Consider the following 19911-nt stretch of genomic DNA (forward strand, 5'->3'; position numbering starts at 1 on the left):
AGCTCTATCTTTTCTTCTTCTTCTTATTGGCATTACATCCCCACACTGGGACAGAGCCGCCTCGCAGCTTAGTGTTCATTAAGGACATAGTTGGAAGAGTACCACGATGGCAGCCAATATGGCACCGGACCTTCCACGGGCCAACCCCACACCTCCCGCACTCCTCTTCCACCAACATTCGAATGCATCGAACAAAAGTTTAATATTCAAATTACTAACCTGTTCACAGCATATTTATTCACTTCCCGTGATAATGAACATGTTTCTCTAAAGAGTTCTATGTATTTCGGCTCGAATTATAACATAAATCAGCAGTTTCGTGCCAATTTAATAGCCCTTCCCGATTTGGTGGGGTTATCACTGCACTTCATTTCTTCTCTAAGGGCATTGGAAAAATCAAGTTTTTACTCACTTCTCCGCACATGGGCAGCCCGAAATGTTGATGGAATGCAAATTAAACATCCCTTTTTGAAATCAGTCACTTGTTTGAACCGAAAACTTTATAAAAACTGCTATTTTTGCCCGAAAAAAACGATTAAAAACTGATCGCGGAGTGAATGTAAACACCGGCGGCACCGATAGCAGCAAACTAATAACTAGGGTGGTTCAAAAATTATTTTGCTCCGCCAGGCTCAGTCGATTATCGATCAGTCGATTATGTTTCATATTTTGGGTGTCGTTTGATGGGCTGGTTTAAATAGGGGCTTATCGTGCACAGGTCGTTTCAGGTTTGTATGAATGACAGTTGATATGGCGAGGTTAAATTTAACATTTTTTTGATTGTGGCACTCCGTCATTGGGCGATGGCGAGGGGGAGACCATAAGACCGGATGAAATTTTCAAGAGCTTTAACTCCATAGACAATAGGATAAAGTGTTCAATAGTGGACCCTCCAGCCATTTTGCATTATTACTGCACAATGTCAACATTTTGCTGTGAAATTCTGTCGGGAGAAACTACCTTACAGTCCTATGATTTGATTACATGCATTGGAAATGCTATGGAAAGTAAAATTAGATGATTTTCTACAATTCTATAAAAAATAAACACGAGAATATTTAGGGGGGTCCATAATAGGGAAGAAGAACGTCCCGAAACGGGACATGAAAATCAAATGAAGTGTCGACTATAGGGAAGCAATTTCCTATTATGGACCCCCAGGGGGTCTACTATAGGGCGAATTCAGTTAGACTTTAAAATGTTGATTTCAACGAATAGCGTCGTGCATTTGAGTGTTTTATGTATGTATCGTGAAGAGGGGATGCAGAGCTTGTTGTTAGATATCAAGCAGAGTTAATATGTTGAAAATTTCTAAGCTAAGCACTATTGGGCATTTTACCCTACATATTGAATGGTCGTTCCAATAGTTGGAAGTCGGTTTTAATCGAGGTTGCGAGTCTTTAGCATGATAATCAGGCTTCTCAGAAGGCATCAGTTAAACGTGTAATTCAACAAAATAGCCAGAATTTGTCTGTGATATCTGCACCAGGGGTAGATACTTCATACAGAAAGTGTGACATGGGGGTGAGCGGGGTATAAAATGTTTTTTTTTTGCGTTACGTAATCAATGGATCTTCCTGCGGTGCGATTTTCGTTCAGTGAAGTCTCTGGAATGTTGCTTTCAGCTATGTGGGTTCTCTTTTCGCCAGCATTTGGAGGGGAGGCGCTGTAGCCAGTGTAATGAAAGGTTTAATTTCCCATACAAGTTTTCATACAAACCGGCTTGTGCTCAACCGATTCGGTTTTTGGAGGACACTCGGAGCATGGGACGGAATCGAGTGAGCGTGTTGGAGCTGGGTCGTTTTTTGAACCACCCTACTAATATTTTATGTTTTTTTATAAATACGACACCAATACTACTACAGTATATGACAGTTTTTATTGTACCAATACTTTCAAAGCTTTGTTTTGGTACTCAACCCACCTTCACCTTAAGGTGAAGGTGGGTTGAGTACCAAAACAAAGCTTTGAAAGTATTGGTACAATAAAAACCGTCATATATTGTAGTAGTATTGGTGTCTTTTTAATAAAAAACAAAGAATATTAGTAGGGTGGTACAAAAAACGACCCAGCTCCACACGCTCACTCGATTCCGCCTCATGTTCCGATTATCCTCCAAAAACCGATTTGAGCAAAAACTGGTTGACCACAAGCCGGTTCAAGTTTGTATGAAAACTAGTATGGGAAACTAAAAATTTCATTACATTGAACAGCGCCTCCCCTCCAAACGCTGGCGAAAAGAGAACCTACATAGCTGAAAACAACATTCTTCAACATTCAGACTTCACTGAACGAAAACCGCACCGCAGGAAAGATTCACTGATTACGTAACCCAAAAATGTCATTTATACCCCGCTCACCTCCATGTCACACTTTTTGTATGAAGTATCTGCCCCTGGTTTTCGTTTCACTGATGCCTTGGGTGGTACAAAAAACGACCCAGCTCCACCACGCTCAATCGATTCCGTCCCATGCTCCGAGTGGAGAAGCTTAATTATCATGCTAAAGATTGGCAACCACGATTAAAATCGACTCCCAACTATTGGAACGACCATTCAAAATGCATTGTCTATGGAGTTAAAGCGCTTGAATATTTCATCCAGTCATATGGTCTCCCCCCTCGCCAGCGCCCAATGACGGAGTGCCAGAATCAGAATAATGTAAAATTAAATCTCGCCATATCAACTGTCATACAAACCTGAAACGACCTGTGGACGGTAAGCCTTTATTCAAACCAGCCCAAACCATCTGATGACACCCAAATTATGAATCATAATCGACTGAGCGTGGCAGAGCAAAATAAATTTTTGAACCACCCTAGTTATTAGTTTGCTGCTGCCGGTGCTGGTGTTTACATTCGCTCCGCGATCAGTTTTTAATCATTTTTTCGGGCAAAAATAGCAGTTTATATTAAGTTTTCGGTTCAAACAAGTGACTGATTTCAAAAAGTGATGTTTAATTTGCATTCTATCAACATTTCGGGCTGCTCATGTGCGGAGAAGTGAGTAAAAACTTGATTTTTTCAATGCCCTTTGAGAAGAAGTGAAGTGCAGTGATAAACCCACCAAATCGCAAACGGCTATTAAATTGGCACGAAACTGCTGATTTATGATATAATTCGAGCCGAAATACATAGGACTCTTTGGAGAAACATGTTCATTATCACGGGAAGTGAATAAATATGCTGTGAACAGGTTAGTAATTTAAATATTAAACTTTTGTTCGATGCTGTTCGATGAATTCGAATGTTGGTGGGAGAGGAGTGCGGGAGGTGTGGGGTTGACCCGTGGAAGGTCTGGTGCCATATTGACTGCCATCTTGGTACTCCTCCAACTATGTCCTTAAGCACTTCCACAGTTATTAACTGCGAGGTTCCTAAGCCAGGTTACCATTTTTGCATTCGTATATCATGAGGCTATAACACGATGATACTTCTATGCCCAGGGAAGTCGAGACAATTTCCAATACAAAAATTGCCTAGACCGGCACCGAGAATCGAACCCAGCCACCCTCAGCATGGTCTTGCTTTGTAGCCGCGCGTCTTACCGCACGGCTAAGGAGGGCCCCTATCTATTAAAGGTATCGAAATATGAGCGTCATCTGAGGTAGACCCCCTTAAAAACATTTTTTTCAATACAGTGAACTCTCCCTTACTCGATATTGAAGGGACCATCGAGTTAAGGAGGTATCGAGATATTTTTCTTCCAAAATATTAAACAAACATGTAGCGATGTGAGGAGTAAGATGTTAGAAATGAATAGTGAAAAGAGAAGTGAGAAATTGAATGTTCAAAGTCAGCACTTCTCACTTTTCTCTTCCCACTTTGTACCTTCCACTTCTCACCTCGCAGTTCTTACTTCACAAATTTTTCACTTCTAAAAAGGAGTGGAGGAAGGAAGGAGTAGGAATGATGAGAAGGAATAAAGATTAAGTTTAAAACTCCAATTTTCACCTCACTTTTCACTTCTCACTACTTGGTCCTCTCACTACTCACTTTTCACTTCTCACTTCTCACCATTTACTTCACACTTCTCGCTCCTCATTTCTCCCTTCTCACTTTTCACTACTCACTTCTCACTTCGAATTCCACACATCTCACTTCTCACATTTCACTTCTCACTTTTCTATTCCGATTTTTTATCTTTCACTTCTCACATCTAAAACTTTTCTCTTCTAACTTCTGACCTCTCACTTTTCACTTATAATTTCTTACTTCTCACTTCACATTTCTTCTCACTTTTCACTTTTTGATTTTCTTTTCTCACTTTTCATTTTTCTCACATCTCACTTCACAATTCTCACTTCGAATTTGTCACTTCTCACTTATTACTTCTCTACTTCTTACTTCTCACTCCTGACTTCTTACTTTTCACTTCTTATTTTTCACTTTTACTTTCCACTTTTCACTTCTCACTCAAATTTCTCACTTCTAACTTCTTACTACTCACTTTTCACTTCTCAATTCTTACTTGTCATTTCTCGCTTTTTTCTTCTTACTTCTAAATTCACTTTTCACAATTTACTTTTTACTCTCTTTTCTCACTTTTTATTTCTCGATTCTCATTTCAAATTTGCCGCTCTCACTTCTTACTTTTCGCTCCTCACTTCTCACTTTTTACTTTTCACTTCTCCCTTCTCACTTTCCACTTCTCACTTCACAGTTCTCACTTCTCAAGTTTCTCACTTCTAACTTCTCGCTTTTCACTTCTCATTTCTTATTTCTCACTTCTCACTTTTCACTATTCTCTTCCTATTTCCTATTATAAGATAAGCGAAGTGTCTCATTTCTCACTTCTCGCTGCACATATCATGTAATTCCTACTACTCATTACTCACAATATAAGATTTTTCACTTTTTGGCCAAACTACATTCGACCAAACGGCATTCGGCCAAATGACTCGACATCGTATATATTGTGCATGTGAACTGATTCTGACAACATCGAGTTAGCGAGGTGAAAATGCTTTGGGAAATTACTTCGACTTAGAGAATATCGAGTAAGGGAGATATCGACTTACGGAGGTAACGCAGTATGCAAAATTCAAGGGATTTTGAATTTCATCGAGTAAAAGAAAATATCGAGTTACAGAACATCGAGTTAGAGAGAGAGTTCACGTATAACTTTTCAACCATATTTTTTACATTTTCGTGGTCTTCTACAACGTTATTTGGGCCAACAAAATACGCATTTTGATTACTAGAGTTTCTACCATTCAAAGTAACAATGTTATGTTTTTCCATTATTTTTAGACTTTAAGTAACTTTTATACATGTTAGAGTAAACACTTTGTAAACACATTATATTTATTTTTTTAGCGAAAGAAAATTTTCAACTCATTTCTAGACCTGACCTTTTTGTTTCGAAAGATGTATCTCTTCATGACTAAAATCTTTTTAATCTTGAAATCGAGTGTTTACTCTAATACACACGTCTTCTGAATGTAACACCTTACCCACTCTTTTACATGTCAGTTATAGCAGAAAGCAAGGCTTGCAGATGCCACCTGACCCAACTGCGCCAATTTACAGCGGAAAAATTTACTCAAGGTAAAAGTTAGTCTAAAAATAATGGAAAAACTTGAATAACTTTGTTAGTTTAAATTGTAGAAGCTCTCTATAGTAAAAACGCGTACTTTGTTCGCTTGAAATAAAATATGTTTGAAAAGTTATCTTCAATCTTTCAGCAAATACATTCGTTCTTACCCGGAGAGAAACTGTATAAAAAAATAAAAAATATTATCTTGTTTGAAAAAAGTGCTAAAAAAACACGAAAATAACAGAAATTTTGCACCAAATATCACAAAAATACCAAATTTTGCTATGCATGAGAACAAACTAATACTCAAGGTATTGATAAATTCTTGTTAATTGCAAAACCTGATGTTTTTATGATACTTTAGTGCACTTTTGTTTGTTATTTTCGCCTGTTATTTTATTACTCATTCATTATGTTTATTACTTATTCATTATTACTTAAGTTCATACCATGTTTTGTTATCAATATCTTTTTTTACTGTTGATGTGTATAGACTCCGACGGATTTGTAGGATATTTTCTCATGTGAAAATCGTGAGTAAAGATTCGTATGGGAATTTCTGGGTTCTCGCCTACTATGCAGGGCAACTTCATTTGATTTACGATTTACGTTGATTTGATTTACGAATCAGAATGAAAATTTCGTTAAACTGTGATAACGAATCAAAAGTGCAAATGACGAAGTACAATTCAAAACCACGCCGTAAGAAAATCGCTTGTCGAAAAAGTCTTGTTCCTACTGGTCTCTGCGGATTTTGCTCCCCTATTTGCCCCCCTAATAGGATTCCCAGCCAACAAATCCACTTTCAATGTCTTATGTTTGCCATGCCTGTCACGTGCGATTACTTATAGCAGCGGTGGCTCTTGAGAATTGGCTCGAAGTTCCTTCTTAGCTGATCGCACTATAGCCACTTTCTCTACAAGTTGGTAAGCATATGTTTTCATTTTATTGCGAAACATACGGGATGTATATAGGGTTACTGCACGTCTGTTCGCTGTCTATTTTTAAACATATAAATCCTGATTATTATACCTAGCGGTAATGATGCCTTTCTCATACATTTTTCGGTCCATGCTGCGACGATTCGAAACAGACATTTTCTTCGGTATTGGTTGTTGCAAAATTTTGAAGATTCCTGCCCTTGAGAGCGGGATGTTGTTTTGAAATTGGATTCTTAAGCGGCTCAATCTAGGAAACGTCTCTGAATGTTCAATTCCATTAGATGAACATATTGTGAAATTACTTTTAGCAAATGAGTAAAACCATGTGGTTTTGCAACCTCATGTGTAATTCTTTCCTGCAAAATCATTTGGAAGCCGATGATTCAGTTTCACCTACTCTAGAACGATATTGATATTGATATTGAAATAAAGGAACTATCGATATCAACTCATGAAAGCAAATTATGCCATATCAAAAAATATTTTCTGGGTTACTGTTATGAAAAATCACACAAATAAAAATATTTTGTAATTTTAAATGTATTTTCTTGTCCATAAATGGAACATGTAAATAAACGTAACACTTAATTGAATCAAAATAAACTATGAAAGTTTGTAAAATTCAATTCATATTATTGGTTTGCTGAGAATCACTGCTTTTTACATGTTGTTGAACTTCCAATATATTTAGCTGTGCTGAGTTGGAAAATTATTTTATATTCATTGATATACAAATTGATCTAAAAATTGTTATCATCATGCCTTTGCATAATGACTTACATTTACTTAGATATTTTTTTCTAAATTCCACTGCATTGCTTGTTAATGTACATCTTCTATCTATCTATCTTCTACATTCTATACTATCTATCTATCTATCTATGTATCTATCTATCTATCTATTCTATATTATTATTTTATTTATATATAAAACAAAGTTGACATTTGTCACACAGGAATAGACAGCCCAATTTTTGCTAATCAATATTTGCTTTCTTCTTCTTTTTACCAGGAAAACGTTAAGATGAAATTGGAATGCTTTCGAAATCAAAACTCAATCTTTTCATTGCAATAAAGTTTCGTACAATTTGCATTGAATTTTAAAATTTTGATCATCTATATATATTGAACAAAGTTGTAAAAAAAATGAGAGATCATTCTGAAGAACCGATTTGTTTTCTATAAAAATTGTGGACGCAAAAAATTGTATCAGAAAATTTACCAGTTTTTGGCGAGACAAAGTTCGCCGCGTCAGCTAGTATTCTATATAAGTAGGTTTCACCTACTTTGGGTAAAGCCGAAAAAAATATCCATTTTTTGAATACTCAGGATGTTCATAGTGGAAATTCAATAGCAATTATTTTGAGTGTATGATAGACAATGATTATAATTTTTAAAAAAGGTTATAAACTACAGAGAAAGATTGTCATTGTCGTCGCTGCCCGGAACATCTTTTGCTGGCTGGGATAGTTTATAACTTCTTTATTATAACCACAGTGCCACAAAAAACCCAATGAAAATAGTTAAAGAAGTTATAGATAGTTATACGACTGGTTAAACAAGACGAGCCCCGTGGTGAACGAGATGAATCAGACGGAAGAAAATTTGCAGACCCTCAGAATACTGCGTGTAAAGCGATGTATGGATGAGGTTTGAGACGAATGATGAAAACTTTCACGTACTGCTCAGGTCATTTCGGTCTTAGTTTGATAATAAAATATCCAGATTAATTCATCTAGTGGTGTGCAATGTATACAAACTCAAAAAAGTTTTCAAGAAAGGTTAAAAACATCGTTGATGGGAGAGAAAGGTCGCATTGTGATGCTCTCTTTATGCACTTATTCTGATTTCTTTGTGGTTGAATATTTAGAAATTAATTATTTGGTTAATGATATGATTTGATAGCAAAGTTTCACCGTGTTCCTTGTTGAAAGCACATAACGCATACACTCATTCATACATGTGTTCAAATTCGTCGATTGACATATGGCACTCTGCCTTTTAAACCTTCTAAAATAGAGCCAATCATCTGGTCATGTTGAACAACATTTCTCTTCAGATGCAAACAATAATGAAAGAGACCGGAGGTGGAATTTAAACAAGGTGTTATTCCCACCGAACGATCTCCGTCTGTATTTAGCTGAAAACAGAAGTGGCCGAATAACGGAATGTAAATCGCCGGAGCAATTAAAACTTTTAGAGCTATCCATCCAATTTAGCGCCTTCGGTGTTTCCCGTGAGAGTTGCGAAATTCCAGTTCCTTTTCCAAACCATGTAGTGCTGTATTGTAAATATATAATTCATCAAATACTTTAAAAACTATTCAACTCATTCAGAAAGATCAAAGGGCATGTTAATTTGTTTTTTTTTTCACTGAAACAGAGAACAAGACACGGGTCATGTGATGCGACCCGTTATGGATGAGCATTCTATGCTGAGCCAAAATAGACCGAAATAGAAATAGAAATAGAAATAGAAATCAACTTTCTAACTTTTAAATCACTGAATGGGTCACTTACTTGCTTAACTGTTATTTTATTGATAAATAAAGGAAGTAAACTAACCCAACAGCAAGTAGTTTTGTTGTGATTGCGATATTGCATGTATTTCTAATATTTCATTAGGTTCGTTTGAAATTCACCGACCAACTTCGCATTCGATTGCTTTGAATATGGTTGATTTAAATCTTCTAATCACTAATGTAAGGAGAAATACCATTTTATCGCAACGTTGGGTCATGTTACTCATAGTGCTCTAATGATTTAGAGTCTAAAATTTGACCCTCGGATTTGTATCTCGATTCGCGTATGAAAGCGGCGAATTAAAAATGGGGCCATATTCACCATCGTATGCGGTAGGTAAGCGGACATATGAAGAATTAATTGGAGACACTCATCGTGCTTTTCTTGTCCCGTAGCTATGGGCATTGACTTGAATACGTATAACTAAAGATGATCAGTATATAATTATAATTTACAACTTCCACTCCACTAAACCATCACAGTTGGTCTGAAGCAAAATTAGCAGTTGACATAACTAAAACCCTATGGGATGTGCAAAATTTTCTCCCTTTTACTTTTACTACTGAAATATAACATATTCGTTTCTCGTTTCTGATTGTTATAGTTTTTCTTCTTTTACTTATTTTTGAACCAGTCAAGGTAGGAAGTAAAAAATTGTTTAGAGTTTATGAACATCGCATCGATGTGAAAACTTTCTGTAATTGCCTTACGAGCAACTCGATTGAGATCAGTTATTAGTTTTGAAAAAAGGTATACACATTGATTTTCAGTTAAGTCTAAGGCAACGTTTTTGAGTAATTTAAATCAGACAATCTTAGTCAACAAATCTAATTTACTACAAATTAGAACAGAGGAACTACTCCTGGAATCCATCTCATGGCTCCGATATTCATCCCATCAAAAACAAAGCAATGGAAAGCAATTTGAGCTGTTTCTCATTTTTGTGATTTTTTTCAGCAGTCAGTGAGAAAGCATGTTGACAAAAAGAAGCGACAAAATTGGTGCTGTATTTTTTTTTTGTTCCGCGATGAAAAGAATATATGTTCAGTGAGATGGAGATCGGGGCAGTTCTCCTATGTACAATATAATTTTGCTTGATAATTTTAAAGTAATTTGATACCTAATTTATAGTTTTCCTTATAATATTAACCATATGTGCTACCACAGAGCACCTTCGGCAGGTCTTAGGTATACAATAAGGAAATATAAATTAAGCAATTGTATTAGATATATTACGAAAGATAATAGTTCATATTGATACAATGATAGATATGAACGTAAATTAAATCTTACGTGGATTTAGACGACAGTAAGAGAGGTAAGAGGGTAAGAGAGGTATTTTGGACCACTTTAGGAGATGGCCAAACAATTTTTCGAATAAAAGCTAGATTTTGTAATAACGCTTGATCAATTCCCTATGCAACTAAAAAGTGGCGAATGCTGGGTAGGATTTGTAGGTAAAAATGTTTGTAAATCCCGCCGAAAGAACCAAACTATCGGAAATTCTGAAGATATGTTAGATTTAATTTTGGACCACCTGTTTTTATTTTGGACCACCCATTGCACATATTTTGGACCACTCGAATAATTGTGTATTGCTTGCAAAGTTATGTTACTATTAGATTAAATTAGCGACCTCCATCATTTTCGGCGTTTCATCCTTAAAGTCCTTGTTAAGCAATACATTTTTATAAGCACTCAAAAGCTTAGAACAATATCTACTATTAGGATATTAAAACTAATATCAATTGCAGTACAACTCGGAACAGCTTCATCGAAGCAAAACAAACGTGCGGCCCATGGCCGTGGTGTATGAACCTGGTCACTCCTACCCTGCCATATGTTTTATGTAGTTTGCCAGATCTGATCTGTTCTATATGCGTCATTGATAGTTGTGGGTTGCTCGGTTCTTACTTGCTCCTTGCACATTCTTTTTCCGAACGAAACATAATCGTAGAACATGGAACTTGGCAAGCAACACGGAGGAAGAGCTCTAGCAAACTTTGGTTTTTGTCATGGAGCTTTCTTAATTATTTTCGTATGGAAATAATGAAAACAGTTACATGTTGGTTTAATAGACATTTTTCTAGTGCTTTCAAGAATGAACGGTAATTTATAAATGCGGTATGAACAGTAATTTATTAATTGTTTGATACTAGAGAAATAAATGGTTGGTAAAAACAAAAGTTATTATTATTATTGTCATCATGGCTAGCCTCTGGTAGCAAAATCGCAAAAGTTTAAGAGATCTAGGAACTAAAAAGAAGATATGTCGAAAATATGTTCGGATCAATGAAAAATGAACCTATTTTGGACATGTCTCAGAATACTGTTTTTAAACTTACAATGTTTTGCTCCAGGTCTGAAACTGCTTTAATTAATAATACTTAAGTCAACAACATCATTCACATGTTTTAAATCTTATACAAATAAACTTACAGCTTTTGAAAGTTGAATTCAATTTTACCATGTCGTCTTGGTTTTGGTCTAATCCAGCCAGAATGGGTAAATACATGAAAATATTCTTAATAATGGCTATATTTTATAAGAAACAAATGTAGGAGATACTTTATGGATAGATTCTCTTAGATAAAATTTAAATGTTGCATGTTTTATTTAGTTTTGTGTGATATAAAAGCAAAATTCAGCTGGGTGGTCCAAAATATGAGCCCGGTCCAAAATACAGCCGTTACCCTATCTGTTTTAAAAGTAATAACGTTTATAATGTCTTCCACGAAGATTTTCTGAAGAATATTTACATTAGGGGGATCGATCATAACCCTTTATAAGGCAGACGAATCTAAACAATAAATTAACAAAAACAACAATAGGACACAATGTTGACATGGTATTAAACTCAAATGTATGTTTGTTATACATTAAACAGTTCAGAAACATTGAAAAATTGGTGGCAATATAGTTGCCACTGCCCGCCAAGCGGTAAAACATTGGTGGCAATATAGTTGCCACTGCCCGCGAAGCGGGACAACATTGGTGGCAATATAGTTGCCACTGCCCGGCAAGCGGGAAAACAGTCAACAACAAAAATATAAAAAGATTTTTAAAAATTTGGTTTTACGTAGAACCAGTCAAATCAAGGTACGTTACATTTTTTGGTGAAGAGTCCTAGTCAGAAAACGCATTATAAGTGAAAATAAAAATTTTCGCGTTTTTTCTCCCAAGGGGGGGAAAAAAACACAATTTCGTCAAAAATCCAAAAACCAAATATACAGAAAGGCAAAGCTTTTTTCACGCTAATCACGTAGTAATCTAACACAGGAGATTCAAAATAATTGATACCAACGGGAAAAATATATCTTTGTCGTTTTTTAACGAATTATAACTGAAAATCCTTCTTCCACTCGAAACTTACGATCTGTTCGTAAAAAAACTGTTCTCAAATTGACATTTCAATTTTTTTATGGCTCAAATTCATCTGGGGTGTTACTAGGAAGCAAATAAAGTCACTACATGTGAAATAATAAGTAGAGCTTTTGTTAATAAATAGAAAAACATATTATTTGTTGGTGGCAATATAGTTGCCACTGCCTTATAAAGGGTTAAGCTAAATATCTTTATATCTAGCGCATAAAGTAACCGACAAAATGTCTATATTATTCAGTATTATGGCACCACCACAAAACACAATTTCAGACACCTGCAACGTAGCATACGTGAAAAAATACTGTTGAAAAACTGTATTTAGCTTGCTTGAACATTACTATTTTTCTAATTGGGAAGGGAATTTCATTGATAAGTCAATTTCACATAAAAGTTATACAATAATTATTCAAATATTATAATTTTTTTAAGGGCTCTGTTGGTGAAATTATTCAATTGAGTATCATATGAAGATTGATCCTTGAAATATTTTTAACCTGTCTAGAATAGGATTGACTCGAGTTAAGTATGAGACTCTCATTTTTTTTTTTTTCAGATAATAAATAAAAGACAGAACCACCGTCTTCGACCAGAGGTCGCACAGACTGAACACTTAACATCTAGCATGAGGCAACGGACAGGACATTCACACAACACCCAGTAGTGGCCCAGTGGAGAATTTTTCGCTTTACGAAAAGATTTCTTCTTACCGGGGCGGGAATCGAACCCACACTCCACAGCACATGCGTCTAGACGATTGACGTTGCTAACCGTACGGCCACGAAACCCAGGATTAAAGAAAAGTGGTGTGATATTTTTTTTCCTATTATAGTAGAAGTACATACTTCAAAATAGTTTTGGGTTTTAGAAGGCTTGTGGTAATATTTCTACGTTTATAATGAATAATGTGAACTTTTGCAGAAAAATATGAAAATTGTATACTTAGTTGTTGCTTTTACATCGATTGATTTATAGTCATTTTTTCTCTTAATCCATTGTCATGTATTTGCTTGACCTTGACTATTATACGCAGTATTTGAATTCCACATTCAAAACACCCAATTAAATATCTCAATCTGACGAAAAAACGTTTGCGACACTGTCCTCTCCCATTGTGTTTAATGGTTTAAGGTACACCGGGGTGAGTGGGTCCAACTGGGATAATTCTAAGCTCGTGTTCTTCTTCGTGAATCGCCACTGTTTTTATCGCAGCGCAACGATCGGAACGCAATTCTGTTCTGTTCTCACTTGCCCCGCTCTATCGTAGCCTCTTTTTATTCGCACTTCAATTATACTTCAGCCAGAAATTGTTCCTATTTTTTATCGTAAATATCTTTCACCACACATCTCTTGCAGAGAATCTACTGCCACGCTTTGCCTCCCGCAACCAAAATGATTCGATAGCGATCCAAGTGAGCCGTCGCTACACCCACCAGATCATCTCGCGCATTTACGGCATCTTTCTGCGGGAGATCCTCGGCTACCGCAACGTGAAGCTGGTGAACCTGTACGAACGGACGCACGACATTCAACGGGAACGGCTCTTTGTCACGCTGGAAAACCTTGTGTCGTGAGTAGATATAGATTATAGTTAGTTATTCACTTTCTTTTACAGTTCGAAGTGGCGTTCTTTTGAGGGGATTGTGTATCGGCAGAAACGATATTTTACTGCATCCTTGAAACTATGTCCCAAATTTATTTTTCTTTTCTAATACCATGCTCCGGCTATGAAACATTCTATTCCACTATATTGATGACATTTCTCTGGTCGATAATTTAAATAATATGTGATTCACTTCTTACTTTATGCGGCATCTGATCTACGTTGTTACGAAGAGCGAAGCGTATTTTATCAAACACTAATCGTTATTTATACAACCAAAAATTGATTATTGTGAGCTTTAAGTGGAATGTCTTAACTTGCCTCTTACTGGGGTCTAGGTCCGGTCTAGGATGTTGGAAACTTTCACGACAACCTTGGCCAAGTGTATCCAATATCCATTGTACTTGCCACACAAGATACATAGAAAAGCTTTCAATTAACTACTAAAGGAAATGCTAATAGAATAAGTTGAAAATCCGACCAAGTTCCAGTTGGAATGTAGAGCCATTGAAGAAGAAGTAGAAGTTTTTGGTGTTCATAAGACTAGTTCGTACGATTCTATTTAATACCACTACTTGATTGTACCTTTGACAGATACGTATTTCGACCTCAACAGTAAGGCCGTCTTCAGTGTCTCGTACTTGACTAAACTTGAATTATTTATTTTGAAAAGCTGCGTTTGACTTTATGTTTTGGCCACCAATTTTTTATTTTCAAATCAAATCGCATTTTGCTATCGCCGCAGAATGAACATAGTTTGGAGTTTAGCTTACCAATGAAGCACATTTTGGAACACCAGTGAGAGAATGGTGAAAATGTGTTCCGTTCCTAAAATAAAGACATTTGCCGGACACATCGATTGTAAAAATGCAATTGAACAAATTAAAAACAGTTTGTTGAAATTTGTATAAGATTAATATTTAGAAATATTAACACTTTGAACATGGCATTATTCGGACCTTTTCCTTTTGATTGCTTAGTTTTCCTTTTTTGATCGCATAAATGAACATTGCTTTGAATTTTTTTTCGGTTTTTATGAAGGAAAGTAATGAATGTGCGAAGAAACTTGAAATATTTTATAGGTTAGAAATTATGTTGCTTTATAAACCTGAAGCCTGTCCAGATTTGTCGCCATCTATATGGACATCAATGCGGACGACAGCAGCCCATAAAGCGAAAAGATTTATCTGTCATGTACATGGATCGTTTCAGAGTATTGCTCATACCCTGATTTCTTTATTGGCAATTTCCTAAATTTTTATGGAAAATTTCTAATTCTCTACCACGGTAGAGAATTGTGGAAATGTACTTTATTCTTGAAATTAACAAACATTTACTGGACACATCGCAGGACTAACTCAGTATGAGTGAAAACAAATCCAAATTTTGATCACAATATTTTTTAATGGAAAGGTAGGTAGCAACTACATGGGACATAATAAGTAGAGCTCTCGTTAATAAACAGAAAAACATATAATTTGTTGGTGGCAATATAGTTGCCACTGCCTTATAAAGGGTTAACATTTGGCGATTTCCTTTATCAAAAAACTGCTCGCGACACGAAGGTTGCACAGAACAGATCGCTTTTCGCAGTAATTCGTGTCAAATATCAACTATCAACTCTTATCCACTAACAAATTTGCATTCCAACGGCAATCAAGGAGATGCAGATATGTTTCCGGTATCTATGTAGCAGCGTTGGAACTACTCCAAAATGTTATAGGGCAGGGCTACTTTTGCATCAGGGGACACCAACAGGTTTTCCAATAACAATTCTCATCGACTTTTTGTGGTTTCTTCGAACAGGTTTATTTTCATTCAAAAAAAGACGCATTTGAATGAAAATTCGTCAGTACATGTTTCGTTTGTATTTTATAAATTAAACCGAATGACTCGTTAATCTTGTGCTTGTTTTGCTGCTTACTGAGCGAGTAGAAGATGTGGAGAAATCTTGCCAAAAAGATGTGTGCGAGTCATTTGCTTTGGTTACTTTTTGTTTTAGGTGGTATATTCACAAATTTACACCATTGATCTTCAGTGACAATGATATTTACAGTATGTAATAAACAAATATTATCACATAAACGCTAGCTAGTATCAAAAATCATTCAAATGATGAAAATGTAATGGTACGAAACGACGAATGATCCCCAGCACGATGAGTCGATCACCAGGAATGTGTCCGAATAATGTGTGTTTCGTTTAAGCCGACTCGATCCAGTGACCGTTATCTTGTACACTATAGATGATTCTAATAACAATAACTTGGACTCTTAGCTTGGATTATGTTAATTCTAATACAGCGAAACTTATTTGCATAATGAGGAATAAACTGACTAGCGGCACATTATTGAAATTAAATGTGAATAGTAATGGTTCCAAATTCACTGCTTGGTTCTTCAGAGTTATTCTCTTATTCAACTTGATTATTTGCTCATATTAAACATTTATCTCGTTGACCTATGAAGCAATCGGCGTACCAAAAGTTTTCGCAATGTTGTGTCATTCTTGTCGTAACCTAAATGGGACAGTTTTTCGGTGGTGCTTTTCCAAACCTTCTCACTATAATACTATGATTGATCATCTTATACACACTATTTTAGAATGGCACATATGAATTACCTTGTATTTTTAAGGTCATCGTAATTTACGAAGTTTTTCAATTTACAAAATAGTGTGTCAAGAATACGGTTTTTATTGTTCATTATTCACTACCACTTTGGCTTCAACCGCAGGACGTGATCGTGCGTTCAATACCGGATCCGTTTCACTCATCTCACTTGAATAAAAAGAAATTTGAACACGTTTAACTTTTGGCAAGTCAATAGAGTTAATCAATTCATTTTTATAGTCTAAACATGACATTTTTTTTTTCTTTCCTATCACGTTGGAAACCAGTTAATTAATACGAAGTTCTGCCGTAGTACTTAACTTCTATGTATTTTCCATTCAAAATTCCGCATGACTCGTGGCTAGTTTAGAGATGTCCTCTGCTAAAGTAGTAGAAGGCGACAAATGGCTGTACGATTATTCCAGTGTATCGTACGCCAGTGTAAGGGTTTATAACGCCAAAATTGACCATTTTGAACACCTAATCAACCCTCTTGTAACATTTTTTGTATGGGCCGTAACGCTCAGGCAGATACCCTCCCACCCCCTAATGCGTTATGTAATTTATGAACGGGCAACCTAACAATTGGGATCACCAGTATTTGTAGTCTAAGACGAGTTAAGTAACTCCATTTAATTCCACCAATTATAATTGGTGGAATTAAATGGAGTTACTTAACTCGTCTTAGACGGTTGAATACATTCCACTAAAAAGAGCTTAAAATATTTTGTCTGAGTATTTGTAGATTATTAGTGTCAGTTCCAAAAGCAAGCACCTGTTGATTATCTGAACATCTATCTACTAGGGTGGCTAAATTAGTATGGAAAAAACTTTTTTCAATTTTTTTGATGGGTCGCCCTCTTATTCGATTCTTTTTGATGTCCTGATGCTCTGGACAAAATTTCAGCCAAATCGGTCAACGTTTAGGCGGTACTAAACCCGTTGGAAGTTTATATGCAAAAATGTTTGCAGAATCATCCAAAAATAGTGATTTGCAGTTAGACGATACAATTTACGATGAAGAACTATGATACTCTTTCAGATCTTGAAGAATTTAATACAGAATGTGCTGAAAACCGCGAGAAGATTAGTGTTTGTCCGGCGAAGTTATTAGCATTTCACTGCAGTGAGGTTCGAGCAAATTTCGTTTCTTTCACCTTTGAAAAGAAATAAATTCACACATACAGCACTTCAGTAAAACACAAATATCTTTACGTAATAAACTCACTCTAATCTTCTCGTGGTTTTCAGCATAACATTCTGTAAATAATTCTACAAGAACTGAATGAGTATCATAGCTCTTCATCGTAAATTGTGCCGTCCAACTACTTGTCGATGTTTCTGCATACATTTTCCCATATAAACTTCCAACGAGTTTAGCACCGCCCAAACGTTGACCGATTTGGCTGAAATTTAATCCAGATTATCAGGGCATCAAATAGAACCGAATAAGAGAGCGGCCCAACAAAAAAATTGAAAAAGTGTTTTTTGAGCCACCTTACTATCTACATATATGGTTATAATGGCACGTGCGTCGTTTCTATGGAAAATTGATAACCCTGTAAATGTATGAGAAAATAAATGCGGATTGAATATTTAGCACTTAATTATATTTTAGTTAGTTACTTAGCCCACCTCCACTACTCTCCACCAAGTAGACTGGAATCTGTATATACGAAGGAATTTGCATTTCATTTGACGCCATATAACTAGCGAACGGGTTGACCGATTTGCAAGATTTTCACACCAATCGATTGGGATTCTCAGTTTTTAAATACCTATATGAAGAGTTGGTCAATTTAACGGGAATTTCATGGGTTATGAAGAAAGCCATAAAACTTGAACTGATATCGAAAGTGCGACGCTGCAATCAACTAAAAGATTGACGGTTTGATTAACAAAAAAATACAACCCAAGCCAGATCGGACAGGTTCTTCTAGTTAATAATCACAGGATAATAATACAAATTCGTATACTGAACATGATTGGCAAGTGTTTATAAATTGATAATTATTAAATTATTCAAAGAACACCAAACCGCTAAACTCGTTTGCAATACTTGGGTGTTTAGGCATAGACAAAAGGAAGTCGTAGATAGGGACATCATTAGATCATTATAGTGATAACATAATGTCATATTTATCAGACTTAAAACTAAACATAATGAAATTGTTTGCATCTTAAAAGACGTATATTGACATCCTTCGAATTGATAAAAAAAACAACGAAAATGCCTCTGTTTGCTGACAGCACAGGTTGAAACATTTCATATCACGCTCCGAAAACCATATCGGTACCCTTTCTACAAATTTATTTAAATCTGCAAACAAAGCATCTTAACCGAAACAGGTTCCTCGTGCTACCGGTAGCTTGTTGTCAGCAGTCAGCATTAAAAAGCTGTCTTCGTACTATTTTGTTTGTCGTCTCGCACTTCGGTGCAAACAGTTTTTTTTGCTGTATATGAAGAATGGACTAGGCGCCTATAATGGATGGCTCAGGCTATTGCTAGGAAAGTGACTTTTCGACATTTATCCATCATTCTTCATTGTTACTTAACACGTGTAATATTTCTGAATAATGAGTTATGCTTTAATTATGCAAATAAAACAATATTCTCCTTGGAATTTGAAGGGAAAATCTGACTTGAGTTGTCGATAAGGAAGCTGAATGTTCAAAACTTGGCAAATGTTACCGTGGGGGACCGAAATACGCTCACCAGCCACCTCCCCTCCGCTCCCCGCCCTCCTGAGATATCTATAAATGATGTGGAGTTTAAAGGAATTGATTCACACATTATTTATCTTTTCGTTGGCAGCATTATTTTTTTGGCCGTCTGAATGAAAAGAAGGCTTAGAAATTAAAACCACAAGAATCATAAACAAATTGCCAGCCATAGAAAACGCGGATTTTGTGCAAAAAATTAACTCTGTTTGAATTGGTAATTGCAATAAATAAAGTAAGATCAGCAGAACATAACCCAAGGAATTGCTTCTCAATGTGCGTGTATTGAACCATTTACAGAGGCAATCCAGCCAATCGGTCTGCTTTAATTTCAATATTTAGTTTAAAAACCCAGATTAATCCACCTAGCGGTGATGGTGCCTTTCTCGTTCGTTCAAAAGGTTTGGAAAAATCTAAAATAACTCCAATATGTGGATTGGTCTTATTTTTCATATTTGTTTATATGCATAAAAAAAAATCTCGCAAACGCAATTTGTTGCAAACAAATCGGATTAGCATAAGAGCAAAAAATGGCATTTTATTTTGTAGTTTTAAAATTAGTATTTTCGCCATAACTTTTGACCCAATTGTACGA

General features: G+C 35.9%; 1 protein-coding gene across 4 annotated transcripts in view; it reads left to right on the forward strand.

The window, feature by feature from the left end:
* Positions 1 to 19911, forward strand: part of LOC134213182 (uncharacterized) — a 191757-nt gene that overhangs the window by 123290 nt on the left and 48556 nt on the right. For all 4 annotated transcript variants that reach the window (XM_062691869.1, XM_062691872.1, XM_062691870.1 and 1 more), the window contains one exon: positions 13738 to 13951. In XM_062691869.1, the coding sequence (XP_062547853.1) occupies positions 13738 to 13951 (214 nt within the window). The remainder of the gene's footprint in view (positions 1 to 13737; positions 13952 to 19911) is intronic.

The sequence above is a fragment of the Armigeres subalbatus genome, chromosome 2 (assembly GCF_024139115.2).
Source record: "Armigeres subalbatus isolate Guangzhou_Male chromosome 2, GZ_Asu_2, whole genome shotgun sequence".
Taxonomy (NCBI): domain Eukaryota; kingdom Metazoa; phylum Arthropoda; class Insecta; order Diptera; family Culicidae; genus Armigeres; species Armigeres subalbatus.